At 38.4% G+C, this 12,062-nt stretch overlaps 1 protein-coding gene across 2 annotated transcripts in view; it reads left to right on the top strand.

Annotated features, from left to right (window-relative positions):
• Nucleotides 1-10,459, top strand: part of nkain2 (sodium/potassium transporting ATPase interacting 2) — a 78,683-nt gene extending 68,224 nt beyond the window's left edge. The window contains exons 6-7 of one of the 2 annotated variants that reach the window (XM_020642044.3): nt 2,831-2,912; nt 7,607-10,459. In XM_020642044.3, the coding sequence (XP_020497700.1) occupies nt 2,831-2,912; nt 7,607-7,616 (92 nt within the window). In that variant the 3' untranslated portion in view covers nt 7,617-10,459. Of the gene's footprint in view, nt 1-2,830; nt 2,917-7,606 lie in introns of those variants that run through there. The other variant, XM_029278938.2, reaches the window with a different exon arrangement.
• The last annotated feature ends 1,603 nt before the right edge of the window (nt 10,460-12,062 follow it).

Below are 12,062 nucleotides of genomic sequence, written 5' to 3'. Positions count from 1 at the left end.
CAAATGAGCCATAATGGTGTTAGCAGCATGAGTGATTTTCACACTCCTTCTCAAGGGGGCGAATGCCATCAGAGGAAATCAGCATCCAAATTGAGGTTGCAGGCCACTATTAAGGCCTAACGAATAAGAACGCAGTGGTGGCGTTATGTCACATACATCACTTCAATGTGACAGAAAGATGATTTCCTCCAGAATTATTTTGGGGTCCTTCATTGTTATCCCTGTGCCGCTGAACACTCTCTCCTGCGACTGTGGCTGTGGATGAAGCAGTGTGGGAGACTAAATAATAATCAGGGAGCTTCGTTGGGAAATGTGCCTCGGGTGGAGAAGCTAATACTCACTAAGGACCGATGAAGATTTTGAGTTGCTGAGAAAGCTAATTACTCTGATAATTATTCTGTGCATGTGTACAATGTGTGTTTGTGTGTATGTGCTTGTGTCTGTGAGTGGGAGATGAATCATTATTGTCAGTATTATCTGTCTCACAGCGACTCAGATGTGTCAGAAAGATTATTATCACAAATACGAACATGACAAACATGCAAATATACACACATGAATAACCATTTTACATGAAAGAGTTTGCTCCTATTGAGCATTCACAACTGAAAAATAACATAGTAACACACTTATGGTTTAACGATTTGACTATTTTTCCAACGTTAATCTGTTGGTTTTCAGGCTTCAGTTCGTTGAGATGGTCTTACACGCTCACTGGAAAAAACCTGAGCCTCATGAATAACATGTGAATTTTTAAATTGGGCCGCCACAGCTTGATAGGCAGCACACTGACAAGGTTAGAGGCTCCATTTCCTCTCGTGTTCAAAGGGTCGAGCATGGCAGACGCTCTGCTGAGACTATTTGACTGCAGCATGAATCAGCAGGAAAGCCATACTGTTCACACCGGGGCCATTGTTCCACAAAAGAACCCGCACAAAGGAGAAATACATCAAGCACAGGGGATTTTCTCTGCATTGTCTGCCTCAACAGCCATAATGAGCCAGATGATCATAAAGCATCACAGTGCTGCAGCAGTCATGGAAAAGAAAAAAAAAATTGCTCGTAGACAAAGAAGATCATCTGTGGTCCTGGTGTGGGGTGGAATCAAAATTTCACATGAATGCATTAAGAGGATTATGGGTGAAGTGTAAAAACAGAAAAGCTAAGATTTGGTGACTTGCAATGAATTTCTAGATCTCTAAAAAGGAAAGGCATGTGAGGGCAGATACCTTGAACCAGTCACTGGAATGAGCACAGTTATAAAAACAGAGCAGAATCATCCCTGGTTTCATTTTTACAGAAATAAAATGAGTTTCTTTGGTCTCAATATTGAATGACAGAATGAACTTATGCATTCTTTAAGAGGACACTGCACCATTTAGTTTAGAAAGCTTATTTTCCTTAAAGCAAAGAGCTGAAAGAGAAGACACTTATCATATCTGTACATGACAGCAGCTAATTAGTTTAGCATTACACTTAGTGTAAGGAAATCCTAACTTAACTACAAATGTATCTTTTTATAACTCTAATCGTGTGCCAATTATTTAACTTCATATAGAGTACAAATTAATACTTTTATATGTGGCTTTTTGATTTTTTTGTAGAAATCTGTCAAATATATATATTCTTTAAATCTAATCTTTGTGTTATATTTTGTTTAATCCATTCAAATTAGTTAAAATTTGTCATTTATGCTTTCAAGGCTGTAAGCATTTTAAAATAAAGAATAAGGAGATTATTCAAATCCCTGTAAAATTACAAATGGTTTTTTTTTTACGTTTGGACTTTGGACAAACTAAGACATATATGAGAGAGATTGAGAGAGATCAGCTGTTAACCCTTTCTTCAGGCCTAATGCAACTGGAAATAACCACAAGATACTTGTGCCCTAAGTAATTGTGCTAAACTAGGATGACGGTTTCCTTGCTGTATTTACATTTGTACAGATACATTTTTACTGAGACTTTCATCTATCTCTTAGTCAGAAAACAAATGATGTGTATTCTTTTTCCCCAAATTTCACAAGCTATTCCTGGAAACTAAGAGTTGCAGTATGAAATCCACTACACCAACTTCTCATCTTCTAAATATGTGAATACAGAACAGCTCCTTTCATATGCATGTTTGTAATTTATGGTATTTTTAAGAAAGCACGTATAATCAAAGTAATCAGTGTAATCAAAGCCAATGGACGGAAACATAATTGCCTGACTGTGTTTGGACGTACATCCCTGCTTCTTGCAGACTTGAAGTTCACTTATAGCTACTTTCATCTCTGCAGTGACAGCCAAATTCCACATTGTACTTGATGTATGAAATCTCACTAAATAAATAAGGAAGTATGCTGCTGATCAAGGCGAGGAAGTACCCTTTTATGAGCTCTACAACATCAAAGTGAAGAAAATATCATTGCTTCTTCTCTTCAGATGTCCAGGCTCTCTGCCTCGGTCTGAGGAAAGAAACCACCTGCTGGCAGCTCCTCTGCGCGGGAATATGTGGAGATAGATAATTTAGGAGTTAAGAGTATTCTCAAGGCATAAATATATAGCACTGCATAACTCCTAGTCTTCCTCCTAAAATTGCATTACAGGGTTTTCACACAGTTGCGGCCACATTTATCCTCAAAGCTGTTATGTGCCTCCAACTCTGACTAGCTCTAAGACAGCAGGACAATAGAGGCGCTGGTTTTGGTACAACATGTACTGTTGAGACCGCTGTAGGTGTAGGAGGCCTAATCTAATGAATCATATGTGGTGGGAGGCTACCAGCTGATAATTACAAAAGTGTTCACTATTACTAATTGTTGTTTTTTTTTTTTCTTCTTGTGCAGTTGATTTTATAGGAGGGTTTGACTCGTATGGTTACCAGGGGCCTCAGAAGACATCTCATCTTCAACTACAGCCCATGTACATGTAAGTATTAGTCGTCTTGTAATAATAAGTATACAGTTTTAATCGTAAAACTCATCTATGTATTACACAACAATGTATGACTTAAACAGGACCTCCCAGTACAATACGATGCAGTATGATATCATACGTCAAAATACGATACTTATACATGCAGGGGCGTGTCTAGAAGGATATCCAGGGGTGGCATTGCCCCCCCCCCCCCCTTGAAATCTGATTGGCCACCCCAGGTGCCACCCTAAAAATCCTAAACTATGCATAAGTCAGTGCCCCAGTTGGGCCACCCCTGTAGAAAAACCTGGACACGCCCCTGGATACATGGCCCACTACAAGCATGATAAGAAGATACAGTGATTCTGCGGTAATTGATGTATTGTAAGACAATCATTTAATGATACATCACAATATATGATAAAGTGAAGAATATAAAATGCCCCTTGTCCGGGACTTAATGTATTTATTCACTGCAGTTTAGTGTTGTAAAAGATTTAAAAAAATGATTTCCTCGGTTTTGTTAAAGAGTAGATATGCTTCCCCTTTCCTTACGCTGCAAATGGATTGAGAAATGGTGTAACATAAAGTGATTGTGTGCTGGGAGTCTTATTTGACAGGAAATATTGATAGCCTCTGCAATTGATTACGGCAGCATTTTTCAACAAAGTAGCACAACTCAGGAGAACACCGGGTCCTTTCCACTCAGCTTCTATTGCCTAAAAACTCCTGCCACTAATGTGAGTCCTGTGCATCACCCTAGTTTGTAGCGCGTAGATATGTATTTCCCACTTGTCAATATAATGAGCAGCAGATGTCACGAAGGGGAAGTCCACCTATCACAGGTGAGTACAGCTCTCTCTGCAGACTTGAGTACAGCCTCCACCTTCCCTCTCGTCACAGCATAAAGAGCTGGAATAGCTTTTTCCTTCACGTCTTTTGGATGCAAAAGTGGCTGGCCCATCCCTTAACTTCTGTTCACCACTGCTCAAATACTCAAAGTTGGATTGGTTGGTCTGGTAAACCGTCATAACAATGATTACCTTACAGTATTGACATGCCATTTCATGCCCATATGCTATTAGAAAACCATGCAAAAGCGTCCTGCTTCCAAAGACATGGCATATTGTACATCAGTTTAAGAACCCAGGTACGAACAATTCAGCAGTTTAAGAACAGCTTCATAAATCTGCCAAGACTTTTATTAAGAATTGTCTTAAGAAATTTACAAAAAGACTTATGAAGATATTGGTGATATTGGTGAATGAGGACCCACACCCTCGGGCCTGATAGGTCACACTAGCTTATACTCAACTCCATGATCAACAGAATATTGTGTTCAGAGGATAACTATCTTCTGTGTTTGATAAGTACTATCCTATCCTATCTTGAGTTCTGCGGTGAGGAAGAGTTAAGCACTTTGTCGCTGTTTCAGCATAACATAACAGCTTACATTCTTCAGCCCAAGGTCTTATCTGTTATCAAGCTTGTAGTGCTTTTATCACTTCCCTTACAAGTGGCAAATACAAGCGTGAAAAAGCTGTTGTATCCTTGGTGTCATTCTTGCAAAAGCTGTGTTTTGTAATTCGCTATTTAAACCACATTGACTGAAAAAGACACCCTCCTTCTTGCCTGTATTGGAGCCTACGATTTGTTTATTTATTTAGAGGATATATTGGACTTTAAACGTGTGTTTCTTGAAACTACAACCAGTTTCATTGGGCCCTTCAGCTATTCTTAGACTGCTGAGCCAATAGGATAACACAAAGTGAGGCTGCGTCCAGGCTCAGACAGCTCCGCATCAATCTCGCTGTCTCAGTTGGCATTGTGGAAAGCACCAAGCATTACAGGGAAAGCTACACCGCTGTAACAAACAACAATCCAGAAAAATGGTGATTCAACTGATGTGCAGCAGACAGGTGATCGATAACTTGTTTTTATTAGAGAAAAGAGCCGGAGCAAATTAGAGAGAGATACAGACGGACAGAGAGGGAGAGCTTATAAAGGAGGGGTTGAGATCAAAATGGGCGAGAGAGACTATAGAGCAGAGAAGAAAGTCGAAAGAGCAGAATTGGAGGAAAAATAAATCTAGAGTGATGGATTAAACTCAGACCTAAACAAAGAAGAGAGGCAATAAAGGGCTACTCTGTAGTTTTATATGTCCCCTGTGGAAGTCATAACACAGATCATAAATCATCGACCCCCAAGATAATGGCTACAAAAACAAACACACACTCACACATTAGCTGCAGCATGACCACACATAAAGTTGACACGCACATCAATCAGCACACACTCGTAAATGTTGCATACTATGCACACAAATATCCATACGCACGCACACGCACACGCACACGCACACGCACACGCACACGCACACACACACACACACACACACACACACACACAAACATCATCAATATGCTATCATTGTTCCCCAGCTGTTGTCCCTTCACTTTGGTGTTTATTGGCTCTGGCCAGAGGGACCAATAAAAAAGCATGAGCAGTACCATCACAATGGATAGCTCTCTGTTCCTCACAAGACACACCAATACTTGTCCACAAAGATACAGCTTCACAACATTTACCTCTTAAAGAATTGTTCTAGAAAAAAGCCCACCTTGGGGTCAACTCAATTTTGACCTTACAAAGCATCTGTTTGTCCTTATGCATTTAATGAATGCTAAATCCCCCAAAGCATGTAGCAGAGCCGAAATATGATGTTTTCACCGGAAATGTCTTTTGTCATTGTTCCCTCAACTGATACTTTAATTCTGCAGTAAGCTCTTGTTTAAGAAGCTGTTAAATGTTGATAGTGAATCCAGGATGCATGTGTATCAATGAAGGTAATTTAGAGCTTTGCAAAGAGTTCCCTTTAATTAAAAATAAAATATATTCTGAACAATGGCCTCAGCAGCTACAAGGAGAATGCTAAACGATAAACCACCACACCTGAAAATAGTTCCCCTTGCAAACTAGTTGAAATGCTAAGCTGTTATAAAACCACTTTTTTTTTTTTTAACGTTAGCTGAAAGTAGCCAACATCAGCTCCTGGTAATAACAGACGATGGAGGGCTGTAACAGCAAAAACCCAAGAGTATGTCAAATATTGCAACAGAGCATTTTATGATTAAATGAAACGTTCTTTTTTTTAACTACATCTCGTTAACATTAGCTAAAATGCTGAGCTATTGTAAAGTTAGCACCAGCAGAGAATAGTCCCGATTTCCATTTCCACCCTAAAAGTTAAGCACCTCATGGACTTTAATGACCTCAGGTGGGTAGTGTGTGATTCAGGTTTGAGATGGGGAAAAAAACTAGTTACGGCACTCCCTTTTTTGACATCATGTTGCCCGGAAACAAACACACTATTATATAATAACAAGAAATTACACCGCTAGCATGTATTTGCATTTCTTTCACTAGAGTTTTTCACAATTTAAGCACACTATCATAAGTCATAAACAATATAAATATTAATACTTGTAAATATTTTACTGAAAACCCAAGCAATTATTCAAACATGCTATAAATAACCAAAAAAGGAGTCAACTAGGCTACATATTGACAATGTAATTGCTTTGCTATTTCCCATCACGTCCATGCTTCGATAAAAATTATTCATTTTTTCCCAAAAGACTTTATAGAATACTGCTTCAATATACAAACATGTATTTATATGAAGTGGGAGGCTGGACGATCACGTCTTTCACATTACCAAGTTTGCAATGAACTAAGTTCCACGTGAATGTCTGAAGATATCTGTGGGACTTACAGAAAGGGTGTAATTTACCGTTGAGAAGTTAGCATCAGAGCCCTCTCGCACTTCAGGCTTTCACCATGGGACAGCACTAAGTACTCACACTTACCAGGAAACCGCCTCAAAGTCGGTGAGTCTTTGAGTGTGGAGATTCAGCCAGGGGACTAACTCAGTAATGTCCATTATTCAGCAAAAAATAACTAAGCACTGCTTCCATTTATTATCATAAGACAACATTAGGGAGAATTAGCCACTTTAAGCCTCAGGGGAATTCAAGACAAAATGATGCTGTAGCAGGAAAACAGAGTCAGTCAAATTGAGTAATAGTTTGTTTGTGCTTGAGTTGAAAAAAAAAAAGAATTCAAAGCAGTACTATCCAGACTACAAAAAAAAGGTTTGAGATGCTCTTTGGATAGGGATTACCATGCTATGAAAATAAGCATTTCAATTGTTTAAAACAGAATGCCTTGGAGTTTTTCTTGTTTTTTTCGGGGGTTACATAATCTTTTCTTAAAGCACAGTCATTAACACTGAAAGTCGGCAAAATTCTTAATTTTACAGGGGAAAGTAAGCCCATGCAGGTGCTAAGCTGCCTCTTGAGTGTTATTATATTCTACAAAACACACAGGACAAGTGTTTCTGATGTCCTCATTGAGCATAATTATGTAGTTGAGTTTGTTTGCCAGAGGAAATACTTCATCATGGATATTACTGTTGAAATGCACCACTATGCATTTCATTATAAACCTTTGCGCTTCTTCATTAGCTTTAACGTGTCAGACTTTAATGTGGTTGTACTGACACATTACTGCTGCTGAAGATGCTTTCTATTCATATTGTAACATTTGCAGTTTAAGAGCTTCACATTTCCATAACCGTAAAATCTATACAAAAGCAATAGAAGGGATTTAGTCATTTTCTCTCCTCTTCTGTTCTCTTCCTGCAGGTCAAAATAAACACAGGAGCTACACCAGGAGCGCTGCCTTACCCATCACCACTGCTTTACATCATGCCTCTATTACTCCAACAACGAAGATCGACGAGTAAAAAGGATACTGAAGACATTTCAACTGATAATCCCCCTTGTACTTGGTATACCAGTCTGCTGTTTTGAATGGAGTCAAGTTTGTTCATGAAGAAACACTGGCCTCGTGTGGTAAAAATGGTAACTACAGGACATTGTTGACTCAGCCAACAGCTGCATTTTCTTTTGTCTCCGACGGACACAATCAGGAGCCAATTGCTTGCTTCCTCTTTTGCTGTTTGCGTAGCTGCGTTTGATAACAAACCAAAGGAATGTAAGGAGGCCACGAGTAATTACAATGTTTTTTTGTTCTTCTTCAAGAGAGACTTGCTGTTGAAGAGAAGCTAACATGGAACCTTAGTTCTGTTTTACTGCAGACTTTAGTTGCTGTCTCAAAGTGTTGTGGTATCTAACAGCTCCCGGGTGTAGATATGCCTGACCAAAGAGCTTTAAAAAGACCCCAGAGACACTTCCTAGTGTTCACACTAGAGCTTCTGCTCCTTGTGCCTGAAGAATAGACATCAGACTTCCAACTTAACTGACCCAACATCTACTAACAAGACTACCGATAAAGGAATGTCAGACATCTTTGTACTAGGACTTTTTGTGTGTGTATTTGAGATCTTCTGAGGGGCGATAGAAGTCATGGGATGGACTGAAGACATACATTTGACTCTGTTTTTTTTCATCCAAAACACTGAATGTGAAATAACAGCGCAATGTGTAGATTGATACACATTCATGTCATATGTGCATGTATACAGGAAACATACACATTCACTAACAAAGGCATTATGATGATGCATTTGGGTATTCACACACGCATGCACACACATACACAAACATGCTCATTTAACTTTTTTACTTCTAATGTGAATTTTAATGTTTACAATAGAAATTCAGTCTGCCAGACAGAGAGACTGAATGGAGACAGAGAGGCAGACATCTTAGCCGCAGCATCCCAAAGGCCATGGGGTGTTTTCTGCCGTATTACTAAAGAGCAAGCAGTTGTTCCAGATGTTTCTTTTGGTCTTTTACTGTCTTAATATATTGTCTTCCACCCAAGATAGGCCAGAAGATGTTTATAAAGACAGAATATGAAAAGGAAGCAGCAGCAGCAGCAGCAGGGGGTTGAGATCAGTAAATAGTTTCTATCCTCCTCTGACCTTTCGACGCTTCTGCTGTCACTCGCCCATCTCCTCTTTTTCTGATTTATAAATAAACAGCTGAAGGTCAGATCAAATGCCCTAACAGCTCAATCTGAAGCATCCACCTCTTCCTAATAACAGAAATACTTTAAAGTCTTCAGCAGGTTAGAAAAAGTGGAAAAAAAAACTCAGCCTACACAGAAATGACAATCAAAGTCAAAGTGGCCTGAGTCTTTGTCGTGAATTGGCATTTGTTGTAAGAAAATTGATAAAAAAGATGACAAATGGCGGTCTTCGTCAAGTCAGAAACATCTAGGTTAAATTATTTGATTAATTATTTATTGTTTTGAATGATGGAAAAAGATGGTGAAAGAGGAAGATTTGAAATCACAGAGGCGGAATCTTCAGTAATGACGGTATCTGTCGGATGCAGTTGACTGTACCAGAATAACATTGACAAGTTTTTAACCAAGAGATGCCAGAGACTCAGCAGCTACCTGAATTTTAATGTTGAAAGTGCCAACTAAAACACCACATGGACATATGTAGAACCACAGACTAGACCAAAAGTGATGATTACCACAGGTTTACTTTTGTTGGGTTCCCATGTAAGAAAAAAAGAAAAGATTTTACCACAAAAAAAATCTTTTGCATTCCAGGCATCAAACAAGTTTTCTTTTTAATTTGCTCGGAAAAAGCTTCTTTTTTTTTTACTTCTTCTGGAATTGTGTTTAAACATGTTGCATTTGAGTTGCAATCCCCGGACCAAACTATTGAGGCCTTCTCAGTCAACCAAGGGCCTTTTTTTTTTTGAAACCCCCGGCTTCTCTTTACATAAGGATGGACTATTCCCCTCTGCAAGCTGATCCCAAAGTCCACCCTCCTCCCCTATTAGCAACTCTCAACAAAACTCTTTGGGTTACATTCAGAGTCGCTGCCCCGCGGCTCTGAAGGACAGAAACAATGTTCTGTGTGTTTGCATGAGGTGTTTCCAAACTGTTGCGTATTTAATCTCATGCCGCGTGTGACTAACTAGCTACTTAAAACGGGAACTGTTTGGTTTGTTGAATGCTCCTCAGCTCTCTTGGAAGAGTCCTAAATGTGAACTTTGTGATTTTTCTATACATAACAGTCTGAAATGTCTGCCGAGTAAAGGAGATAAAATACGCTACTACATGTAAAACGATAAAATGTAACTTTGAACTTCTAGACGTTTTTTAATCACATGTGGTCGTGTTTACTGTTTTTCTAGTTGACTACTAATGTATGATGTTGTGTACAAGTGGGACTACTATGTTTTAATTCTTCTAATTGTACAGTGTATTTGACATGAGAGAGTTAGAGGAGAGTGGGAGGACAGAGAACTAGTTGCACTATAGTCTTTAATTCTATCATGTGTCAAGAAGGTGATTTCAGTTTTACTTTAGCAAATAACCAAGTTTACACTATTAATTGAAATTATCAACCTACACCACATATTAGTTTCAAATAATTACAATGATGAGATAAAGTCCAAACATTTTAATCAGGAACCATGCAGTTAACAAAAAAAACATATTCTTTGTAAGACCTAATGGAAAACAGATAGTGGGTCATGTCTCACACAAATAAAACAATTTGAAATGGATTGTTTATTTATTTGCCTCTAGTGGAGTCAGTATATTCAATTATCTGACAGGGTTAAACCAATAGCAACCTGAACACCAATCTGGAAGGTACAAAAAAATTAAGAATTACTCAAAAAATCTGTAGGAATTTCAGAGATATAATGTGAGCCTGGCGTATGCAAGTATTTGTGTTTGTGTGTGTGAGTGGGTTTTAGACTTTGTACTGCAGTACATTGTACTTCTGTCATGGTGAACTGAACAACACTCAACTCAGAACCTGCAAAGCCACAATTCAACAGAATAATAAACTGAGGGGAATTGAAGGTGAACTCATATTTATTTAACAAACAGCAATAAACGCAGTGATAAAATCTATTTTAAGTAATAATTAAGACAGAATGTACATAGTTATGTCCTTATCTTCACAGTTGCTTGAACACATTTAGATAGCTGAGGTCAAGCCATTGTTATGTAGTGGCAAACCTTCAGTCAAGACATTGTTGAGTTCAGAATCTATAGTAAAATTAGAATTAACTCCTTAAATTTAACAAAGCAACTCCGAGGCTTTACAGTTGTGGCAAGAGTATAAAGTTATAGTTATTCCAAAATACGATACTAATAAGATACTAAACACATGTTTGCATTCACAGTGCACACAGTTCTTTTCAAGGTCTTTTAGAATGGTCAACGATGTACAATGAGTTTAATATGAAAACCCATCACACAAAAGAAATGATAGGACCAAGGACAAAGCCTTGAGCTACTCCACAGATCAGCTACTTCATAAGCAGCTGTTTACAGATCATCCAGTGCTTATCAATTTTACTTTCCTTTCATTGTTGTTCAATAAGATTTAAAACTAAACTAAATCAAATTAAAATAAATTCAAGGAAGTTCTGCCGGAGGAGCATAATCATGTAACATTTTCAGAACAGAAACATGTCGCCAACTGCCCATGAAAACAGTTATCAGAACTCTCTGTGGCTCTGGCTTGATTGGTTGACGTTCACTTGTGACTGGAATCATATATGTTTGATTAAGCCCTTCTCTTTTTATGATGGTTTTTGCACACTTGACTGACTGTACATAAAGTAGAAGGTTGGGAATAAAGTTGACCTTATTGGAGAAGGAAGAGTCTATACTGTGTCCACTTGTCTCTGACACCATTCAGACATCACTTTCTGTACTTTTTATGGCCACAAGAAAATACAATTGCTACATATATCATGTGAATGACGAAATATAGGCTATTCACAGGCTGGGTTATGTCTTTTGGGTTTTTTTCTTTGGGGGGGGTGGGAGGGGGTTCTAACCTAAGTGTTGTAAAATGTTTGAGTTGAGAAGAAAATGCACTTCCTACATTAACTGAAATATGCTCAAACTAAAACTGGATCTTCAAAGACTGCTCAGGGCAAAGTTGAAATCCCTCATGACTTTTTATTTTAGTTCGCTTCACACATCACAATTTGTATTTGTAGCCTGCAGAGCATCTCCACTTTTTAACGTTTAATGTACAACAGCACACTTCAGAAAGTGTTTGATGGCTTTTCTTTCTACGTGCTTTCAATAAGCTTACACTCATGCTGGTAGAGGCTTTTTAACATTGTTGGCATTCTCTACTAA

The sequence above is a fragment of the Labrus bergylta genome, chromosome 15 (genome assembly GCF_963930695.1).
Source record: "Labrus bergylta chromosome 15, fLabBer1.1, whole genome shotgun sequence".
Classification (NCBI taxonomy): domain Eukaryota; kingdom Metazoa; phylum Chordata; class Actinopteri; order Labriformes; family Labridae; genus Labrus; species Labrus bergylta.
This window is presented reverse-complemented; position numbering and strand designations above follow the sequence as displayed.